Source organism: Chanodichthys erythropterus, chromosome 19 (assembly GCF_024489055.1).
Source record: "Chanodichthys erythropterus isolate Z2021 chromosome 19, ASM2448905v1, whole genome shotgun sequence".
NCBI classification, from domain to species: Eukaryota; Metazoa; Chordata; class Actinopteri; order Cypriniformes; family Xenocyprididae; genus Chanodichthys; species Chanodichthys erythropterus.
Genome location: NC_090239.1, coordinates 28196984 through 28220658, shown reverse-complemented (window position 1 = coordinate 28220658; position 23675 = coordinate 28196984). Strand labels below are relative to the sequence as shown.

Genomic DNA, 23675 nt, shown 5'->3' with positions numbered 1-23675 from the left:
CAATAAATTAATTTAAGTCTGATATATGTGCTGTAATGATTTACTGGAAGGTTTGAAATGTAGCTCCCAAGCTCTGGCTATGAGCAGACAGGGCCATTAAACGCTGCCACTATCAGTGAGCATCCTTGAACTTTAAAGAGAAGGTGACTATAGTCAGTCTCCACGTGCTAGACCATATTAAAGCCTCTCACCTTCAAAGAGAGAGACAGACAGAATTCACAAGCAGACCTCAAACAGATGCTTGTTTGTAATGTGTGACCTGTCTATATAAATGCTTTTGAAAGCATCGGATCAATCAGACATGGTGGCTTTTAATCTCCGTTTCAAGATGGGTTAGTTTACATTACTGCTATTTTGTTTACTTTATTGTTGTTACATTGGTCTTTCATGTTGTGCTTGTAGCTTTTCATATCATATGCTTCAAAAAAGTGCTTTTTAGATCATTTTCTGATCATTTTGATCTCCTTGTTATCTTTCGTATATTTGTTTCAACATGTATAACACAAAATGACTTCAAAGTAATGAAAACTAAAAATAGCCTTCCTGATGCAATTAAATACAGACTATGAATTAATTTTTTTCCCCCCCAGTGGTGGAAAGATCTCTTATGGCTTATTAAATATAGACACACCTTATTAAATGCCTTAATTAAAGTTCTAGAGGGGAATACATAAAACCTGCTCAGCTCTGACCGCACCTAACTTAACATTCGGTGAATCCTTTGCATGCAGCATGAGAAACTCTCTCTTAATTCTCTTAATGCAAACATGATTTAAAACACTGTATGCTGAATATCATCTTTACACTCTTTATTTAGAATAAAATAGACATTTAAATCAGCTCTATATGACTGTAAAAACCAGAAGTATACACATTTAAGATAGACTAGCAAAAGACTGAAGCACCTTCTTTCAAAACATTGTTGACAAAAATATCTGAATTAAGTGCCAACTGCCTCATATTATTTACAGTATAATACAGTAATTTACTGCAATATTTAAGTTCCGTTGAGAAACAATTATATCTACTCTGCAATGTTGACACAAGAAAATGGAGGAAACCAGTTGAAAAACAGAGTATCCCATTCCAAGTCCTGCTTCCCTCAACCGCTCGTCGCTCAAGTCTGTTTTTCGCTTCTCTCAGAGCTTGTGAAAGAAATTCCATGAATGTTCATTCAGTGTCTCTGGCAGGTGTGCAGACTCCGTGATGACTTGCTGCCTTCTCCTCTTTGCGTTCTGCAGGACAGACCTTCCCCGCAATCGCAACGCTGGAATATCTCTAAGCCATGGGTGCCTTTCCTCTTGTGCTTGGTGCAGACCTGGCCTTCTTTTAGGACGGGCTTGCAGATTTTGGACCAAAAGTGACGAGCGCAGCAGAGTCCCTCAGCACAATCTGATGATCTCAGACAGTTTTCTCCCTCCAGTCCTATATTAACAAAATAACATCCATGAATATCACGCACAACTGACATGTTCTTTTTGGGGTATCAAAAAAATGTCACATTGATGATTAGGTTGATACTTCATGATGTGTTACTTTATAAGAATGTCTTAGTCTTAAAACTGGATTATAAAGCATCTCAACATGCTCCAAAAGGACTACATGTCTTTTGCTTTTACATCTTAATACCACTCACATTCCTGAAAAGTTCATGCCTACTTTGTGATACACCAGAGGGTTAAAATATCTGCATACTGAGTTATTCTACACATAGACACACAACCAATAAAGTCAACATAACATAGTGGTTAATTAGTTATTTGAATCATTATTTACCTTTCAGCATTTGGTTTTGTGGTAAACCTTGTGTTGCAACTTTTGGTGGCACCACAACAGTAGAGTTCTCCTGGGAGATGGAAACAAACTCTTCCATTCCAATTTGATGAATCATGTCAGGATCATTTGGAAGACAAACTCCTAATAGGAAGAGGTTCATTGTTAGCCAACATTTCTTGTTAATCATTTAGGTTATATAACGATTAAACATTTCTACGCCTCGTTTTTCTTTTATAAGTCTGATCTTACCATTGCTGCAATGGTTGCCAGGGCAGCACATCGCATCCCGGATGCAGCGCTTCCTGCGCTTCTTGCACTGGAGACAGACTCCGCGAGACAGGAAGCAGAACTCCTCGCCACCGCATTCCTCATCACTCTCGCAGATTAAAGGCTGCTGGAGTTTAGAAATACACAATTAGTCAAACGACCACGAAGTAAAAGCAGCTTTCTGAAATAACGTGCTCATTTATATTCTTACCTGCGGTGTATCAATGGCGAAGTTCAGACTGCCGCTGTCCGCAGGTGACTCATCCGGACTCGGGCTGACCGGGAGACCGGGACTCGACACACCTAAACCGACCTTAATAGAATTCGAGTTGAGCACCACAGAACCAGCGGATGCCACTTTGATGTAGCCCACAAGAATGAGGCATGCGGTAGAGAACATTGCAATGTGCAGCATTGTCAGGTCTGCTATTCCTTGGATGGAGGATGTATTCCCGAGGTGAGCAGAGCTCTTCTGTGGTTCCTCAAGAGCGCAAGACGCTTCATTTATACGCGCGCGGGGTTGTTTGCGCTCCCGCCCCTCCCTGAGAGTAACAAAGAGCTGGATGAAATTTCAAAGCGCTGTGTCGTGACTCATGAGCTGTCTGTCTATCAGTGTGTTTGTATGCACGTCTTCATGAGCTCCCATCAAACAGCCACCTCAATAATACTGCTTATTTAATTCACATTAATGGGGAAAGCAGTCATTAGCTCAGAGAAATAATTAAGTTTAATGAAAAATTACTGTATTATATGGCCCTACTGTGTAATATTGTAGACACATTTACCAATTTACAAAACTTTAACTGCTTATGTAAAATCAAAGTGATGCAAAGTTCAAACACTTTGAATTTAACTGCTATTAAAGAAAACCGAGAAACATTTTTACAGTAGACGATCGGTTTGAATCAGTATTTTTACTAATGTATTTAGGCCTGTCATTTTAGAACTGGAATATTATTTCAATAATAATAAAATAAAATTTTATCATTTGCAAATTTTATTACAATTTCTTATTGTATGCAGTCTGGTTATTTCACTATTCAAAAAGCAGAAATGGATGTCTGGATGTCAGTCATTGGACATTGCACAGCTATACGCCTGAATATCCAGATTTTATTTTCCTATAGTTTCACAGTTTTTCACAGTGAGTTTGTAGGCTATATTTCATGTTAGAAATGCAGTAGTTTGACAGATTTAGCAGAAATTGAGTTATATACCGTGATGGGGGCTCTTTGAAATGCGTTTGATTAAACAAGTGCAAAAGATCAAAGTTAATATGCAAATAAGAAGAAGTGAGAAGTTTACCGAATTAATTATCATTCAGTCTGTGCTTTTAAACAAATAGTGCGTGATTAGCAATCTGAGATAAGAATGTGACGCACTTAGGTGCCGTGGTTCATCCATTGATCTCTCTGATTATAAAGATTTGAGCTCTAAATTTTAGAACAGAATAAAGCAATTAATCTCGCTTGTGAATCAATTAATAAAACAATTAATCACCCATGTGAATCTTTATCAAAATATTGTATTTCTAAATATAGGTTACAGTCGCTGTCTAAAATGAGATCTGTTGCAGCATGAATAGATTGCTCTTAAATTATAGTAGGCTAACCATTAATAATAATTACATCTTTGCAATATGACACTTTGGTGGGTATAAACTGCGCAAATGATTTAACAATATCAAAGTGTCTGGCTGCCCAATACTCCGGGATAACTCCCAAATCAATGTCTTTGATGTCGTTGACAGGGCCGGGTCACTTCTAATAGACGACTACAGGACAAACGCTCAATACACTTCATTAAACTTGAATTGGCAGGGTTCATCCCCATCCCTTTGTCTATTGGCTTTGTTTTAATTGTACATCCAAAGCCTACAGTGGTGTAAAATGAAGCTTGTGTAAAGGACCCTTTGATGAGCTCAGATCAAAAAGGACTGAAGCCCGTGTCTTAATCAGACTTCAACAGCGACGGCATTTTCGCAAACAGTCCATTTGCTCGGCTTTTAGCGGCTTTTTGTAGACATTGTACTTAGCAAATTCATTTAGTGGGATGCCAGGTAATCCTGTTTTAAAATTCCTGATGACAGCTCATTGAGGCCAGGGCTCCCGATTGACCCTGATTATTATTCAGCGATAAAAAAAAAGCAATTAAAAAATATTGTAACGCGCAGTAAACGTTGTAACACTTTTTGCTTTAGCATCTGTGAATTCACTGGATTTTTGAGCTAAAGTGCAACTTAATTTGGCACGAATATTATGCGTGCTTTTTCAATGTATTGCAATGTCTTTGAATAGTTTCGATTCTTTTAAATAGGTTCAAATCAGCGAATTCGTTTACGATGTAACGATGAGGCATGTTCTAACATGTTCGAATACTAAGACGCGTGTTGTTTAAGTTTTTTTTTTATTTTTAATTAGCCTATGTTTTATTAGGCTAATACGATTTCTACTGTGCCCCAGTTGAGTTCATTTAGTTGCAGCCATGATTTAGGTTATGAAAACATTACCATGCTGTGCATTTATATCATTTAGCTACCAAGTCCATTTACAACTCTTGAAGTTTTTGTTTAAATAAAATTCTATTAAAACCAAATCTATAAGCTCAGATTTGAGAGTCGAAACTTGTATTACCGACTCTCGGATAAAATATTACAACCGCCCGTCACCAAGATTAAAGGCGCTGTTCCATTGACATCTGGAAGTGTTAATTAGATTTTCAAATTTTCAAATGATCGTGCGGGAGTCAGACATTCCCTCTTGTGGTAATGGTGTGTTATTCATTCTACAGATGGAATGCAAAGGTACGTCGTTTATTTGTGTAAGTTGCTGTCCTGTCCTCCTTTGGTGTGCCAGTATCTAAGCGGGGGGTGATGCGTGTCCTCTGATGACTCTCCAAAACAAACTTGTTTCTTTGTTGATGCTTTGTTGGACTTCATGTTTGAAGCTGGGTAAAGAATTTACTGTAAGTAAATGCCCCAGAACTGTAGTAATATGTTTAGAAACATAAAAAAAATAGTAAAAATAGATGTCTTCACACTAAGAAAAAAATCTCTCCCGCTTATTCTTATAGTCCCATTTAGATCTAAATGTCCATAACCCAATGTTATAGGCATATTCATTTAATGTTTTCATGACTTTTGTAAGATTGTTGTGTCTCTTTATATAGTTTGTGACAAATATATAAATATTAAAAGCTTTATAGGGTAAAATTATTAGTAGATGGGTCATTCAGATGTGTCATTCCTATAACAATACTGAATATTTTACATAAAATGTTAATCAACTTTAATGCCACGTAGTTTTCCAAGATATACTAACAAATTTAGTAGTACCTAAGAATAAATAAATAAATAAATAAATCTTACCATCTTACACCCCTCAAACTTCAGTCCACGTTACATTGGTGCGATTTGCCCTTTAAAAAATAAACTTTTTCCTTATTTTCCTCATTTTAGGTCACTTATAGTGTAAAACACATCCACCCTGTTGTGTCAGTTTGTACTGGGCATGATTTATTTTTTTATTTTTTTTAATTCTACCTAAACTTTAGTCTTCTGCTATAGCATGTTGTTCTTTCATAGCTAGTAATGGGCTTTATTGGTGTAAAACGTCCACCCTGTTACATATTGTATTGTAAATATGTCATGTAACAGAGTGGACAAATGCAAAGAATGTGAATGTGAATTTTAAAATAGTTGTTCAGAATTATTTGGTTATACTAGCCTGAGCTTGAACAGGGTGCGTATTATGATAGACGTCTTCTCCCTCTGACAACACTGAAAACATAATTGAATTTAAAGATGTTTTCAACAAACCTGCTCTGTCCAAAATCCACCAAACTGTAGAAATGACCCAGATATGCCATTGACTGATGGCTTTAGCTGTGAACTGCAGGTCAAAGATGTATTTTCTACCCCCTGGGTTTATATCTTTTGATGTCTATGGGCCACAGTGCTGGCAATGAAAAGTTACCATGCTCATGTGTTATCTGTTGGGAAGAGGGGAGGGCAGATGTTTACAGAGCATTATCACCAGCTGATATGAGTCAGACCCTTCATAATACTAACACCTCAGGCTAAATCTTGTTTGTAGGACAAGATAGCAAATCTTGTTTGTAGGACATTCTGAACTTCTGAACATAACATGCAAATGAAAACAGCAGCTTTATGTGGAAGTATTACTTTGAAAGATGCTTTTATTGTAAGAAAAAGGGATATAAATCTCTGTACCTTTAAAAAAAAAAGCCACAACTGATTAAGAAGAACATTTGAGGTGTCTGACCTAGCCGTGCAGCATCAAAACAAGCAGGGTGAATTCTGAATGCCATTGTTTTAAGGCACTTTCAATAATGCCAAAAGCTATATGGTGAGCACAGAATATCCATCCTGAAAATTGAAGATAACAGAGGACAACTAAAACAGCTAAAAACATCCTAAGCAATAGGACTGGTTTTACTCTGACAATAAATCTCTACAAATATCACAAAAATATTACCACTGTATATATGTATATATACATAAATATTTACCCCTGGTCCTACAATAAATAAGATTACGTAATTGGTTTTCCAGCACAGCACTTTGTGTTCAAGCTATTATAGATCACAGGCAGTCTTCTCATCATTGTTTAAATGAGTCAGGTAGAGTCATGAATATGATTGGTGAAAATGATGGAAGAAATGTATGTCTGGTATCAACAATAGAGCTGATTATGTAACTTCATAAAAAATCTCGATCTTACCCACATTTTATCTGGGAAGCTGTGACTTGACAGCCCTTCCACTAAAGAAGTACAGTGTGTATTTTAGTAAAAAGCCTGCCCTCTAGTGGTACACAAACTGTATTGAGTCTGATTCAATATTTGAGTAGATTTAAACAACATTAGAATACTGTTCCATCGTTAATCAATATCTACACAGAAACAAATGAGTAGCACAATAATAGCATTCTTGTAACTAACAAAAAACTCTAAGTAACGAATTAGTAACAGTGCTCGGTTGAATGAGGTAGTTCACTATTAGCTAATCAGTAACTAATATTTTTCATACCTCCAAGAGGACTACTAAGAACTTCAGATTCATAATTAATGTGAATAATGCATAATGTATAATTAATTCTAAAGTGAAGATCATGGTAACCCACTAGTAATGACTCAAGTGTTACTACATCCTTATAAAGATATTACTAATTATTTGGAACAGTATTCTAAATTGAAGAGCATGATAACTCTCTTGTAATGACTGAAGTCATTTGAGCTTTTGAGGTTTTTGTAAGGTTTTGGATAGTAATTCCTTCTGATTGATTTGTCAACATCAATAGTGGGTCATCAATAGTGGGTTACCATGATCTTTACCTTAGAATAGGCTACTGATCCGAATGGCCAGTAATTCCTTTAGAAGGATATAGAAACACTTGAGTTATTACCATCCAAAACCTTATAAAAACCTAGAGAGTTACTAGAAAGTTAGCATGCTTTTCACTTTATATACTGTTCCAAATTAGTAATTCCTTTAGAGTGATGTAGTAACACTTCTGTTACTCATTGTTTCTGTGTTTTTATTCATTAATGATGAAAGTGTTACCCAAAATAACATTCAGAACCTTCAAAAACATTCATCTACAAATAAAAAATAACCAGTCAAGAAACCCTTTAGAAGAAGATTCTGAATAAATTTTAAATAGATAGTCCACCCAAAAATAAAAATTCTGTCATTATTTATTGACTTTCTTTATGACTTAGTATGACTTTCTTTTTTTCTGTGAAAGTCAAAAGAAGATATTTCGAAGGATGTTGGTTTTCATTCCCTTTGATTTCCAGTGTATTTTTTTTTTCCATATAATGGAAGCCAATGGGAACTGAAACTGTTTTGTTACCAACATTCTTCAAAATATCTTCTTCTGTGTTCTGCAGAAAACAGGTTTGGAATTATATAAGTCTGACAGAGGTTTTATTTTTGGGTGGATTATCCCTTTAAAAGGAGTATACATAAAAAAAGTATGTGACATTGATGTGCTTCTGTTCCAAATGTATTTTACACACAAATATGTCACAATAAAAAATAGTAACCTCAAACTAAAATCCTTCTTAATATGCATCTTAGAAACATTATCAATACTCAGCCAAGATCACAGTCATGTCTCAACTGATTCTATTTTAAGAACCCAGACACATAACCTGCAAATGCTGCTTGTGCAATCAGTCAAACATAAAACAGCACAGAAAAAAATATGAAGGGCTCATTTATGAAACACTTGTGCCAGAACGGGTCCATATCTGAGGCCAAATATGAACTCCAGTCTTTATTATCAGGACAGTTATGGGAGTCATGGGTGCGGCGGGGGTGCTGGGACGCCCTTAGTGGTACCGCAGGACAGAAGCATGGGCGAAGGCAACTTGGTGTCAAAGAGCTGGGCTAGACGTCTTCCATTCTCCTCTTCAATCGCACCCTCAGGCTGACAAACCATACAGGACACTCCAGGGCGGGGCATGTAACAAGTTTCAGTTTTAGAAATCAGTGTCCCAGCCGGAATTGTCATCTGGGGGAGGGTCCTCGTTGTCCTCAGGAAAGCTATCAAAGTTACTGGTGTCAGTCGGGCTTGCAACCTAATAGGTGCGTGAGCAGAGGAAATGGGATGTTAGACACACAAATATTGAGCAGTAATGTGAATGTCATAAACACAACTGTAAAAGAGCTCAATATTAATGTGTACCTACATTGTTTATGCATTATTCAGTGTCTAAAGTATCAAGCGATATACATTAGTATTTAATTCATATATATTAATTAATCAATTATTATAGTAATTTTACAGCTTTACAGTACAATACAATTATTATTATTATTATTATATGTTTCTTAAATACTTAAAAAAGTGAAATTATAATAGTAATATTATTCTTATATTTTTTTTATAATAATAATAATAATAATAATAATTGATGGTTGTATAAATTCTGACAGTATTTAACAAAATTAACAACATTTTTGTCGCAAAAGTTTTGGGTGACTGTTGAATCTATTTGAATTGCAATTCTCTTAATTCCTCTTCCTGACAATTAAATTCAAATTTACACTTATGAATTAAAAAGGAACTTTTAATTCTGATTTTGCCCAACCCTCTGGAGATGTGGAATACTCACATCAGGAATAATTGGAGGTGTGAGAGTTCCTTTGCGCAGACCTTCCCAGTTAAAGCCTTCAAACCATCTATGATGGGGAAATAGAATTAAGATCAGAATAAAGATCCTGCGTAGGGTGGTATTTCCAGAAGTAAAGATTCAAATTTAATAGAATAGATTTAGATTTAAATGTCAAAATATGTTGACCTCATGCATATATATATATATAGAGTTCCTTGACTTTAATGTTAATGTTTCCAAACCTTCCAAAAAAACACAATTTTAAAATTGCCAAATAATAGGGGTATTATAGTACTCACTTGTGCTTTTGGATATCTTTGACTCCATTTTTCAAGTTTCCTAACCTCTCAGATGGATTGTCCCTGGGGGAAACAATACATTTGGGAAAAAAGAGATTCATTTATGGATCTGATTTTGTCGAACATCACCTTTGCCAAACCCAGATCCACTATATTTCCCACTAAGGATTTGTTTTAACCTTGAGGTATAATGTGTGCTAAAGGTTAACAGCTTTGGAACAGCAGAACATTTTAAGTTAATTGAAAACTTAACTGAAAGAGAGTGTCAAAAATTGTTGATAAATCAGACTGAACCTCAGGGGTTTTCAAATGTACCCACCTGCATAGTTTTTTAATTAGATTGCCTGCATTTTTGGTGATCTTCTTTGGAAATTCTATCATGTCGATGCCTCTTAAAATGATATTATATGTCTTCATTGGATCTGGTCCTGAGAATGGTGGGCTGAACAAGAAACAAACATCAGACTTTATAAAACTAGAAGGCGTAACCTTAACAAATCCAGAAGCTGAAAACATTTTAGCTTAGCTTGTAAAGACAAATAAGTTTTAAAACACAATGACAGGAAACATGATTACCTTCCAGTCAAGAGTTCATACATTAGAATTCCCAATGACCAGTAGTCTGCTGAGATGTCATGGCCTTTATTAAGAATGATCTCTGGGGCTACATACTCTGGCGTTCCACAGAAAGTCCATGTTTTTTTCCCAAATCCAATCTTTTTAGCAAAGCCAAAGTCCACCTACAAGAGACAAACAGACTCTTCATATTAAAAGTAGACCTAAACCAAAATTTGTTGTCCAATCAGTCCCTCCCCTCTGATACCACTTGACACTAACAGCAGTCTTTAAATTCACCAGCCTCAGAATGTGTCATCTCATATTAAAAAGCCTCTTGAGATGTATACTCACAAGCTTAGCATATCCTCTGTGATCCAGAATGAGATTTTCTGGCTTTAAATCACGGTAGATTATTCCCTTGGAATGCAGGTAAGCGAATGCTTCGACCACACAGGCTGTATAAAACCGTGTAGTGGAGTCTTCAAATGATCCTCTATGAATATAGATATAAAAAAAACCTCATGATTTACTGTTTTTTTTTTTTTATTATTTAGATTGATTAGCTTCCACCACCATTTGGCTACCTGTCTCTAAGAATGGTCCAAAGCTCTCCTCCTAGACAGGCTTCCATCAACATGTACAGATATTTGCTGTCTTTGAAAGTCCTGTACAACCTGATGGAACACAACCACACATTTTTTGTCCATCAATTTTTATTTTTGCCTTGATGTTGTAGGATATGACCTCCAATGATGCTCTAAGGAGGATTTAGCACCTACCTTACAATGAAATCAGAATGAGCCTCCTGCATGATATGTTTCTCAGAGCGGATGTGCTCCTGTTGCCGTGTATCCACGATGTGACGCTTTTTCAGAATCTTCATTGCAAATGTTTTGGTCTCTTCACTCTTGAGCTGTACCTGTGGACACCAAAGGCACACACACACACAAAAACAAATTAGCACAGAACATTTTCTAATAAGCTAATTTCCTATGGAAACTAACTATAAAAACAAGTGCTAGGGCTCCTTAATATAGCACTTGAGTCATGGTCTATTAATGTGTTAAGGGTCCTCGAAATAGATTGACTGAGGGAAGGAATTCTTAACATTGCGTCTCTATGAAGGCATTTGCATGTTCATTTGATCCTGTAGCTATCTAGCAAACGGATAGCACTACCAGCATATATCACTGTCCGGCGAAAGGCCACTTGTTTTTATTATGTTGCCGCATTGCCAGAAATAGGCAAGTGGAAAGGGGAATCCTCTTCCAGGACCTCTGGGCTTTCCTTTACAACAGAATCTGATCCGCAATGCGGATTTCTTCCCTCCTCTTTATGTCAAAGTTACCGTCATTCTCCTCCCCCAACATAAATGGTCATGCAGAAAACACATCAATGATTTTAAGAGGAACATTTATCTATATCTATCTATTGTTTGATCAATCCTACCTCCATTCATCCATCTATAATTAATGTGGTTCAGATAACATAATATTTTGAGTTTCTGTTGATTAAACTAATCGCCTTCATTGTATTAACTCAATTTTTTTAATTCCAATGAACTCAAAATTTTAAGGCAACCAGGTAACGTACTTTAAGTTAAACTAAGTTAAACATTAATTCTTTTTTTGTTGTTTTTACAGTGTAACTACCTACTAGTACTACCTACTACCTAACTAGTCTTCTTGAACTTTGTGTGGCAGTAAATCAAATGTCTGCCCTATTAGCTCTGTTGTGGAAAGTTACCCTGAATAGAGTTAGAGCATTCCCAGACCTGATCTGTCCTTTAGCACCGTAAAGCATATGAAAGCTGCTCATATTCCCTGATAAGTACATTAGTAAAATGCATTTTTATTATTGGTTAAGCTTTTGATTTTGGGGGTGTTGCATAACACAAGCTGAATAATATAAGGCAACTACATATGCATTCACTGCTCTCTTGCTGCAGTCACCTTGTAGTGCTTTATTATAGGAACTGATGATTTTTTTTTTTACTTTTTTATTTACATTAAAACAAGAAATGCACACATACAGAAGGCGGACCTACCAGTTCAACTCTTCCAAATCCTCCAACTCCCAAGGTGTCGATGATGTTGAAGTCCACCAGCTTCAGGTTGGAGAAGAAGGCATTCTCCGCCTCGTATCTGCATTTTTTGAAGTGGAAAAAGGGAAACTTCTTAGAGGTTTGGATAGAGTATGTAATAGGGAATGTTGGAGCAGGAATTGGGGCAGGAATGCTGTTTATTCGCTCCCTCTCCTTCCTCTCCTTTACCGGGATAGGAAGTAGCTCACGCATTCTGGCCTTCTTGTGGTTTGACCAAATCAAATACTGTGAAAGAGTTAAATGTACAATTCTCAAAATGACCAGCAATATTGCAAAGATGATCTTGCAGTATCTGGCTTGCAAAATGAAGTACAGTCCTCGCCTCAAGAGCACGTATTGCAGAATAATAACAACAGTCTTTGTTCAAAAGTGGAGTTAAGGCGCCATTTCCAGGTTACATTTCGAGCTTTGGGATGCAGTGCAGATCGAGTGTGGCAAAGGATAAAGCAATCCAGATTGGTGGAGTCTCTCCACATCAATATCGGTCTGTGAAAGCTCTTCTGGACACAAAGTTTCGATGCAGAAATACCCAAAGTTGTAACTGTCACCAGCAGAGACAGTACTAAAAGTTGAGCAGCAATTCGCTGATTTGCTGAAAATCTCACAAAGCAAGAGAATCTGTCCTTGCAGGAGGAGGAGTGCTTGCCCAGGGACAGTACACTTGACTGGAGAGACTAGTGCTGTCCTTGTGACTAAGTCTCAGTCCCTGTGCCAAAACTGAGCTTGACTGTGTTCTCTCAGTGCCAGTCTCAACTAATGCTGCCTTGCCTGATCCAGCTTTATTTTTAGCATGTGAACTTGGCTTATGGTTCACCTAGTCAGAAAAGGTTTCCCCACTCTGCCCTCACACCACCACATCTCTATTTAAAGTTTTAAATTTAAAGTTCAAATTTAACTTGAGAAGGACATTGGTTCTGCATAATTAGAGCCCATTTGCATGCTTTAGCACTGACAGAATGTGAACCTTTCAATTAACACATATAATAACAAAATTAGCTCATCTTGGAAATAAGGGATAGCTAGGTCCTGTGACGGGAAGAATCTGGAAGACTGGATGAAAAGTAACTTTCCATGTTGATGTTGCCAATTGTGGAGATTCATATGAGATCAAAATCAGGAATCGTTTGTAACTGTACTTCACTACCAGTGTCTAGTACTACTAGATTTTTGGTATTGTGACATCCCTATTTGTTACAAAAAAAAATATTATTTTTTAAAGTATTATAAAGTAAATAAAAGTATTATAGTGTATGTTTTAATGAAGTTAAAATGTTTTAAAAAGCTATAAAAGGCTAAACTATTCCATGTTTGACTCATATTTCAATTATTAAAAGAGTTTCCTTTCTATTGTCTATCCAGTCAAGGTCTATAGGGATTTCAAGAAGTTATTAGAAATAAGATATTTATTGAGTAATTAAATTACTTTCATTTTTACTTAGTAATTAGAAAAGCATCTTAAATACAACATTGATGATGTAATTAGTAATTAATTACTTTTTTGAAGTAACTTATACCCAACACTGTTCACCACTTAAGTATTGTTTTGAGAAATTTACCTGAGTAAATTTTTTTAAGCTGAATACTAGTAATCCTACTCAATTCCAAGGGAAAAATCTTTTCTTTTTTTACCCCTTAAAATCGTAAAACAGTTACATATTTTACAACATAACAATTCATGCTTGGGTTACAGTCCCTGACCTAAAGAAATATGTTTTTTTACCAAGTTTGACATGGAACCCATACTTTAAATGAAAATTGTTTTACTCATGACGCTCCAAACCTGTATGACTTTCTTTCTTTTTTCTATGGAACACAAAAGTATTTGAAGAATGTTTTGGTCCATAGTATCTAGCTAAAACCTGATAGTTCACACAAAAATTAATTTTGGGTTACACTTTATTTTAAGGTGATATAGTTACATTGTACTTATGCAAATAAGTACATTATTAATAATATTAATTAATTACTATAGAGTTACGGTTATGGTTAGGGTTACTTCTAATTATGCATAATTTACTGGTATTACTATAGTAAGTACATGAAGTAACGTGTAACTATGTCACCTTAAAATAAAGTATTACCGAATTTTGGTCCAAATAGTTAAAACCAATGGGATCCCCATGGGATTAACTTTCATTAGAACAAAACATTTTTCAAAAAAAATCTTCTTTTGTGTTCCAAAAAAGAAAGTCATACAGGTTTGGATTGACACGAGGGTGAGTAAAATAATATAATTTCGCTATACTTTTCACAAATCTAGATGATAAAATGATAAAAGTCTCAAGTTCAAAGTCTCAGTACAAGCACAGAATCCCTCATGTCACTTTAGAAGCTGGAAAACACCCTTGAGGACCACCACTGTTATTTGACACGGCAAGGACACAGTATCTGCAGTAAGTTTCCACATTTAACTAAGACTCCATGGCCAGTGGGACAGCTGCCCTCTACAACCTCTCCAGGCAACAAGAGAACTCAGACCACGGCAGTTGTCTGCATAAGACGAACATGCCACATAGCGACTTGGCTGTTTCTGCCAAAATCGAGAGTCATCCTTCTGGAAAGTTTTGGTACATTGTCCCATCCACATCAACAAAGAATGCACGTAAATCATCCAGTTCCAGCATTTGGGGAAAAATAATGATAATTTAAAATAGAAAATTCCCAGCCCTACATAAACTGCAATTCAAGTCTGGGACAATGAGTTCTTTGATAAATGAAACCATATCGTTCATGGCTGTTTACGAGGGCACAAGCTACTACAGGTAATTGATATAATCAGCAGCTCTGATGTTAATAGGATAGTTCACCCATAAAAGAAAATTGAGTTACACTTTATTTGAAGGGTTCTTTGTTACAGTGTAATTATATATTTAAGTACTGAGTAATATTAAGTAACTACATGTACATACTATAGGGTTAGGTTTAGGGTTTGGTTTAGTTTAAGGTTAGTTGCATGTAATTAAGCATCATTTATAGTTATTACTATCATAACTACATGTAATATATGTAACAATGACACTGTAAAATAAAGTGTTACCAACAATACTCATAAGACTTTTGTTCACATCTCTGGAACACAAATGATACATGGAAACAACCTCATTGATTCTCGCAATTCACACACATACATTGGTTATATGTGAATGAAAGCCTAAATCTAAATTTGTTGGAAGACATGGATTAAACTTCTCGCTTCATATGGATTCATTTTAAAATGTCTTTATGTACTTTTTGAATATATAGGCTGTCAATGGATGGACAAAAATTATGAAAGAAATGCTTCAATAAAAAAAAAAAAAAAAAAAATTTAAAAAAATGTATTTCGAAGATGAACCAAAAGTCTTGAGAGTGATGACAGAAATATAATTATATGTTACATGTATGAGAACACACTGGTTCAACAGAATCACTAGGCAACAAAAGAGGACACAGTGGTGTGTGGTGGGCGTTCTGGTGCGACATGGCTGCCGTCGCATCATCCAGGGGGATGCTGCACATTGGTGGTTGTTGAGGAGATTCTCCCCTTCAATATGTAAAGCGCTTTGAATGCCCAGAAAAGCGCTATATAAATGTAAGGAATTATTATTATTATTATTATTATTATTCAAATAAATTAAACTAATTAGTGAAATCAGTCAAGTGACTATTAATTGTAATTAGCCTTTTTACATACATCATCTAATTTTACTCTTCAAATCAAACATGTGTCTCCAACCTAAGGTTGTTTTCCATTGTTATGGTTACAAGTGTAACCCCTCAAGTGTTTGAGCTCCATAAGTGGGCAGAGGGGAGTGGGCTGGATTTCACATAAGCTGTTGACAGGTGATATGTTAGGTGTGAGCTCTGAGAAGAGCTATTGATGATGACTGACGTCATACAGTCAACTAGAGTGATTTTCCACTGCCCTAGCTTAGAGCATGGGTTACAGCTTGTTATGAAAACCCATATGTACTCGTACTCATATACCCATATGTATAACCTGTTTATGGGACAGTAAACAAGTCCAGGGTACTGACTGAGAGGCTTTGATAAGAACTATCCAGAGCTGGTTTACAGTACTTGTGTTCTAAACCTCCACTTGAAGAAAACATTTTATATAAGCACCGTTTCAAACTTAGTGTGCTGCTTTATGGTCTACTGCTAAGGGCATCATCATAACTGAAACAGATTTGACTGATTTTGAATGCACTACATTGGCAACCTTGTGTGTCGAGCTACTGATTTCAATTAAGTTAATAACACAATAGTTTAAAGGATTAGTTCATTTCAGAATTAAAATTTCCTGATAATTTACTCATCTCCATGTCATCTAAGATGTTCATGTCTTTCTTTCTTCAGTCGAAAAGAAATTAAGGAATTTGAGGAAAATATTCCAGGATTTTTCTCCATATAGTGGACTTCAGTGGGTTCAACTGGTTGAAGGTCCAAATTGCAGTTTCAATGCAGTTTAAAAGGGATCTGCATGATCCCAGCTGAGGAAAAAGGGTCTTATCTAGTGAAACAATCAGTCATTTTCTAAAAAATATATATATACTTTTTTAACCACAAATGCTCGCTTTGCACTAGCATCCATGACTTCACGCATTACGTAAGCACACTGGAAAGGTCATGCGTGATAGGTGGTACCGACCTAGTGTTTACAAAGCAAACGTGTAAAGACTAAGTCTTTATAAAAAAAAAAAAAAAAAAGGCAAAACAATGATGTTGGATGATTTTGAAGTTGGAGGAGAAAATAAGTTTTTTTTTTTTGTACTTACCTTTCCACCTACCTTTCCAATGTGATTATGTAATGCGTGAAGTCTAGTGCAAGATGAGCATTTGTGGTTAAAAAGTAAATACATTCTTTTTTTTTAAAAAAATGACCAATTGTTTCACTAGATAAGACCCTTACTCCTCAGCTGGGATCATGTAGAGCCCTTTGAAGCTGCACTGAAACTGCAATTTGGACCTTTAATCCGTTGTACCCCGCTGAAGTCCACTGTATGGAGAAAATCCTGGAATGTTTTCCTCAAAAACCTTAATTTCGTTTCGACTGAAGAAAGAAAGACATGAACATCTTGGATGGCATGGGGGTGAGTAAATTATCAGGAAAATTTAATTCTGAAGTGAACTAATCCTATAAGCCAACCAACCAACCAACCAATAAATACATAGAAAGAAAGAAAGAAAGAAAGAAAGAAAAAGAAAGAGAAAGAAAGAAAGAAAGAAAGAAAGAAAGAAAGAAAGAAAGAAAGAAAGAAAGAAAGAAAGAAAGAAAGAAAGAAAGAAAGAAAGAAAGAAAGAAAGAAAGAAAGAAAGAAAGAAAGAAAGAAAGAAAGAAAGAAAGAAAGAGTTTGCTTTGAGGCAGGACCTATAGAAAAAGAAGATATTTCTACCTAAAAGACGATATTTTGCATATCAGTGGAGAACAAACAACATTAGACCTCACTGACTTTCAGTGTACAAAGAACACATTTTTCAAACTATCTTCTTTTGTTTTTCACAGAGGAAACAAAATGATGGTGAGTAAACGTAGACAGAATTGCATCATTTTAAAATGCTGCCTATCTAGCACGAACCCCAGAGTTTTTTGGAAGAATGTTCTTAGACCTTGACTGGCCTCCATTCTCTCGTAAAAAGCTGAAGACCAGTCACATTCCTCCATGCAGAAACGGCAGCCTTTCAATATATCCACTTCTGCTGTTACAGCTGTGAAAATAAGCCCTAAGTCCGAACTCTAGTCGGACCGCGGGCAGTTTCCTCAGGGGTCAGTGGTTAGCTAAGAATGGCTGGGTGCTGGGGTTTGACCTCATACCCAACAAAGAAAAGATGGATGAAATGACAGAAAACAGCGTGCTGCGGGCGGCCTGCCCAGGTGTTCTCCACAATGCAGCATTTGACTGCATTACATCCCCTTGACTTAAGATGACCTTTTTAAGTCTAGGTCAGCCCCTGTTGACTTGGTTCTTGTCACATTATATTTTACTCATTTAAGTTTGCACGTGTCTTACATGTCCTATTTGACCACATTGGGACTTTGAATAACGTTAAAATCATTCTTCAATACACAGGCCATGTAAAATGGACAGATCTCTCTAGAGCAACTAACAAAAAATTATTTAATGACAGAAGCAAGCTAAATCCAGTACATGCATGTGACCATTCCACATACATGTGAAATCTGATGCACAGTACAGCCACCAATGTAACAACACTCAACTTTTTCCCATGCTATACCTTTTTTGGTCTTTTGGTGCTTTTCCACTGCATGGTACAGTTCGGTACGCATCGGAACGGATCACTTTTTGGTGCTTTTCCACTGCCTGAGACGGCTTGGTACGGAACGGTATGGCTCGCTTAAATAGTACCACCTCGGTTGAGGTTCCAAGCGAGCCGAACCGATATTAAATGTGACGTGTATACATTGCAGATCACTGATTGGTCAGAGAGAACCATCACTAGAGGGTCATTGGATTTGAAACACGAGACACCAAACATGCTAGATTTAAATAGTCAGTTACAGCCACCGCAGTATCATTTGTTCGCGCAAATTTTTTTCGTTACACGACCTCCGCATGAACTTGAAAAAAGAAATGGCTGTAACTGTGGTCAGTAGATGAGGTGCAGACTCGTTGGTAGCTGAGCAGCGGATCCACGGCAGTAATGGCGGCGCAACTATAACAATCGGTCGATAATCCCACCCACTTTGAAGCGGTACTAAACTGCAGTGCAAAAGCAACCCGAAAGTAAAGCGAACCGAGCCGTGCCGTGCCAGAAACCCAGTGGTTGGGTTAAATGTTTGGGTTAAAACATTTAACCCAACCGCTGGGTTAAAACAATCTAATTGCTGGATTTGTCCACTTTCAAACCAACTTAGGTTGTTTTTAACCCACCATTTTTTAGAGTGTACAATGTAAAATTTGACTCCAGAAGTAAAACGCAAACATCAGGGTGCAAAGCTTGTCAGCTTATGCAACAACCATTCCCGTCGGCTCAAGTATCATTCGTATAATGGCCTGTTTTTTCTTCAGCTGTTTTTAGATCTACGTGCGAGGTCTCAGTCACATGAATCCTAACAGCAGTACTGACCTCACACCAATCTCAGCTTTGTTCCTTCAACACCCTCTTCTGATGCCACAGATAACATCTGTCATTATGATGTACGGGTGGCCTTTCTCCAAACTAGAGCAGGACAGTAATAGCACATGACAGAAGAATGGCTTGGCACTTCAACCGATTGTATAATTATTTCTCAGAGTTAATTAAAAATAATTATTATTATGTAATACAGCTGTTTATAATCACTAGGAACCATTACTCAATGCTTATATCACTTATTCAAAACTCTTCACACAGTGAGCACAACAGCAGTCTATGGGGGCCAAACAGTGGCTCTTTTTTCTATTGCTTTGGCACAAAATGCATTCACTAGCTGTTTCCATTTACCTATTTTTATGCGCATTTTAGGATATCGCATTAAAAAATACTAGATAGAAATGCCAAGATGTACATAAATTCTAAAAATGTGCATAAAAAACACATGCGCTCAATTGAGTTGGACAAAATTTGGTTTGATCATTTTGAAATGCCTGAGCTAAAGTCTGTCATAAAGAGATTTGGTTTTATTCCCTCCCAGAAGTGTCTCACATTTTTATTACAGATATTTTGCCCCAATTTCCCAGGAAGTGACGATTTTGCTCTTTTGAATGGAAACGCTGCTTTATTCGCAAATATTTTATGCGAAATTCATATTTTGGTTTATTTTTCTTTCTGTGATATAAACGAAATGCCATTGGCTATTTAAAAAAGTGGAGGAGCTGTTCAATATGTCCCGCTCTATCTTCCTGTTTCAGTGGAAATTGCGTCAACACATTGAATAACGCTAGTTGTTTCAAGGCACTTCAGTGAGACTATAAAGGGCTAATCACATTTAATATATTTTTAGCAGTTAAAAATGTGAGACACAGGACAGAGGAAAGAAAGAAAAGAAATCACAGAAACGAAGAAGAAGAAGAAGAAGAAGAAGAAGAAGAAGAAGAAGAAGAAGAAGAAGAAGAAGAAGAAGAAGAAGAAGAAGAAGAAGAAGAAGAAGAAGAAGAAGAAGAAGAAGAAGAAGAAGAAGAAGAAAGAGAGCTTTTGCTGGTTAAAGATTTTGGTAACATCTGAATAAAGATTGAAATATAGGCACTTTTCTTGAATTAATCTTTTCTTGGTCTTGAAAAAATCTGATAAAAACACTTGTTACATGTCATTATATTGGTCTGTAGCCAATCACTATTCAGCAATATGTGTCTCATAATCAGCTGTGATACATTTTGCAGGTCTCCTCTGCTTCTCTATATAGAGGCTGTTTATGTTAGGCAATTCCCGAGAAAAACAACATGCTAGCATGAGGGACAAGAGACAGCTGCCCGCTGCATGTCCAGCCCTAACACAGTCAGCACAGTCAACACACATGATATGTACTTATGGAGTATAGCTAAGAAAGAGAAATAAAGGAAATCCCTAAAGGCCCCAATATACTTTAAGCAACTGTTGTGCCATCATTTTTTAACAAAATTAGGCCAAAATGGAGTTCTTGCCAAAAGCTTGCCAAAGCAAAATTTCTGGAAAATAAGTTTGTTCCGGCTGGTAAACACCTTTGAACTAATTATAAATCTGCTTGTGTTAAAGGGGTCCTTGATTATGATTTCACTTTTCTTAACTTTAGTTAATGTATAATATTGCTCTTTGGGCATAAACAACATCTGCAAGTTACGACGCCCAAAGTTCAATGCAAAGGGAGATATTTTCTTTTGCAGAAATTGCTTTTTAAGGACTACAACAAACAGCTGGTGGGGACTACAATGAGCTTCTTCCTGGGTTGGTGACATCACAAACCCCAACATTTACATAAACGAGAACACCGATACTGACAATCCACATTTTGGCCGCGTGAGATTCTTCAGCTTTGCTGTTGTTGATATAACCGAAGAGCGAGCTGTTAAAGCGCTGCCCTCTTCTGGAAAGGGGGCCGCGAACAGCAGCTCATTTGCATTTAAAGGGACACACACAAAAACGCCGTGTTTTTGCTCATACCCAAATAGGGGGAAATTTGACAAGCTATAATAAATGATCTGTGGGGTATTTTGAGCTGAAACTTCACAGACACATTCTGGGGACAATAGAGACTTATATTACATCTTGTGAAAAGTGGCATAATAGATCCCCTTTAAAACAATCCATTGTATAACGTTATATTAATAAACATGTCATGATGTGACTGGAGTGCTAAATTGCAGAGCTCATGCAATCATATACACGTCACTATGATCAGATGCTTTCTTAACAGCTGTTTTCTCACCGCTGTCATTTTTGTTGTGTTTATTTTGTTATTGAAAGGAAAATGTTAAGCAGATATTTACATATTCATCTAAACGCCACTTCCAGCAGTATGAACGAAAAAAAAAAAAAAAAAAAAAAAAAAAACCTTTGTTGTGAGTATATCAGGGCCTTAAGTATTTGTTGACTGATGGCAAAAGGTCGATGTGTCTGCCCTATTGCAGAGGACAGAACATAGTGTACTCATTTTTCTGTTCCAACATAGTGTGAAATGTCATCTGCCTTATCAGTGTGCTCAGCATGGCAGCCAAACCAACATGGAGCAACTTTTGGGGTAACCTCAGATCCAACCGTCAAATTATTTGCCAGACATTCTGCCAAGTTTTTGAGTCCAAGTCTGAAGTCTGCTGTCACCAGTCCAAGTCAGTAACAATTTTACATGCTGCAGATTAGTCAGGGGTCTGAATGCCTGGGGTCTGAATGATTTTTATTTATTTATTTATTTTATTATTATTATTATCATGTTTTTTATGTTTTAGAAAATAGTATGTTATGTTCACCAAGGTTGCATTTATTTGATCAGAGATAGAATAAAACAGTAATGTGAAATAGTATTACAATTTACAACTATTGTCTATTTGAATATATTTTAAAATGTAATTTATTCTTGTGATGCAAAGCTGAATTTTCAGCATCATTACTCCAGTCTTCAGAGTCACATGATCCATCAGAAATCATTCTAATATGATTTATTGCTAATACACACACACAAACCCGATTCCAAAAAAGTTGGGACACTGTACAAATTGTGAATAAAAAAGGAATGCAATAATTTACAAATCTCATAAACTTATATTTTATTCACAATAGAATATGGATAGCATATCAAATGTTGAAAGCGTGACATTTTGAAATGTCATGCCAAATATTGGCTAAGTTTCTCAGAGAAAAATTGCAAAGAGTTTGAAGTTATCATTATCTACAGTGCATAATATCATCCAAAGATTCAGAGAATCTGGAACAATCTCTGTGCATAAGGGTCAAGGGCGGAAAACCATACTGGATGCCCGTGATCTTCGGGCCCTTAGACGGCACTGCATCACATACAGGAATGCTACTGTAATGGAAATCACAACATTGGCTCACGAATATATTGTCGGTGAACACAATCCACCGTGCCATTTGCTGTTGCTGGCTAAAACTCTATAGGTCAAAAAAGAAGCCATATCTAAACATGATCCAGAAGCGCAGGCGTTTTCTCTGGGCCAAGGCTCATTTAAAATGGACTGTGGCAAAGTGGAAAACTGTTCTGTGGTCAGAAAATTTGAAGTTCTTTTTGGAAAACTGTGACGTCATGTCATCCAGACTAAAGAGGACAAGGACAACCCAAGTTGTTATCAGCGCTCAGTTCAGAAGCCTGCATCTCTGATGGTATGGGGTTGCATGAGTGCGTATGGCATGGGCAGCTTACACATCTGGAAAGGCACCATCAATGCTGAAAGGTATATCCAAGTTCTAGAACAACATATGCTCCCACCCAGACGTCGTCTCTTTCAGGGAAGACCTTGCATTTTCCAACATGACAATGCCAGACCACATACTGCATCAATTACAATATCATGGCTGTGTAGAAGAAGGATCCGGGTACTGAAATGGCCAGCCTGCAGTCCAGATCTTTCACTCATAGAAAACATTTGGCAAATCATAAAGAGGAAGATGCGACAAAGAAGACCTAAGACAGTTGAGCAACTAGAAGCCTGTATTAGACAAGAATGGGACAACATTCCTATTCCTAAACTTGAGCAACTTGTCTCCTCAGTCCCCAAACGTTTGCAGACTGTTATAAAAAGAAGAGAGGATGCCACACAGTGGTAAACATGGCCTTGTCCCAACTTTTTTGAGATGTGTTGATGCCATGAAATTTAAAATCAACTTATTTAAAATGATACATTTTCTCAGTTTAAACATTTGATATGTCATCTATGTTGTATTCTGAATAAAATATTGAAATTTGAAACTTCTACATCATTGCATTCTGTTTTTATTCACAGGTCCCAACTTTTTTGGAATTGGGTTTGTATATGCACAACAATGTAAAAGTCTTTACTGTCACCTTTGATCAATTTAATGCATCATTGCTCAGTAAAAGTATTGATTAACTTTTGAACAGGATTTTTTTGTTTTAATGTGAAGTATTACAATAATTACTATTATATGACATGACTACTT

General features: G+C 36.5%; 2 protein-coding genes across 7 annotated transcripts in view; both read right to left on the bottom strand.

Annotated features, from left to right (window-relative positions):
* Window positions 1–576: 576 nt before the first annotated feature.
* On the bottom strand, window positions 577–5996 carry dkk1b (dickkopf WNT signaling pathway inhibitor 1b). Of its 3 annotated transcripts, XM_067368837.1 has the most exons (7): window positions 5861–5989; window positions 5411–5460; window positions 4851–4989; window positions 2255–2585; window positions 2026–2170; window positions 1777–1917; window positions 581–1425 (listed from the first exon to the last, which is right to left on the bottom strand). In XM_067368837.1, exons 4-7 carry the CDS (start codon window positions 2456–2458, stop codon window positions 1175–1177), a joined length of 741 nt encoding a protein of 246 aa, XP_067224938.1. In that variant the 5' UTR covers window positions 2459–2585; window positions 4851–4989; window positions 5411–5460; window positions 5861–5989; the 3' UTR covers window positions 581–1174. The 3 variants fall into 3 exon arrangements, with proteins under 3 accessions (XP_067224940.1, XP_067224938.1, XP_067224937.1); XM_067368839.1 differs by having other exon boundaries at window positions 577–1425; window positions 2026–2167; window positions 2255–4989; window positions 5861–5996; XM_067368836.1 differs by having other exon boundaries at window positions 2255–4989.
* Window positions 5997–6218: 222 nt separating this feature from the next.
* Window positions 6219–23675, bottom strand: part of prkg1b (protein kinase cGMP-dependent 1b) — a 194018-nt gene continuing 176561 nt past the window's right edge. For 2 of the 4 annotated variants that reach the window (XM_067368833.1, XM_067368832.1), the window contains exons 10-18: window positions 12090–12186; window positions 10822–10961; window positions 10627–10716; window positions 10394–10535; window positions 10061–10224; window positions 9804–9926; window positions 9485–9547; window positions 9186–9252; window positions 6219–8648 (exon numbers count right to left, since the gene is read on the bottom strand). In XM_067368833.1, the coding sequence (XP_067224934.1) occupies window positions 8550–8648; window positions 9186–9252; window positions 9485–9547; window positions 9804–9926; window positions 10061–10224; window positions 10394–10535; window positions 10627–10716; window positions 10822–10961; window positions 12090–12186 (985 nt within the window). In that variant the 3' untranslated portion in view covers window positions 6219–8549. Of the gene's footprint in view, window positions 8649–9185; window positions 9253–9484; window positions 9548–9803; window positions 9927–10060; window positions 10225–10393; window positions 10536–10626; window positions 10717–10821; window positions 10962–11220; window positions 11360–12089; window positions 12187–12314; window positions 12967–23675 lie in introns of those variants that run through there. The other 2 variants (XM_067368835.1, XM_067368834.1) reach the window with 2 other exon arrangements.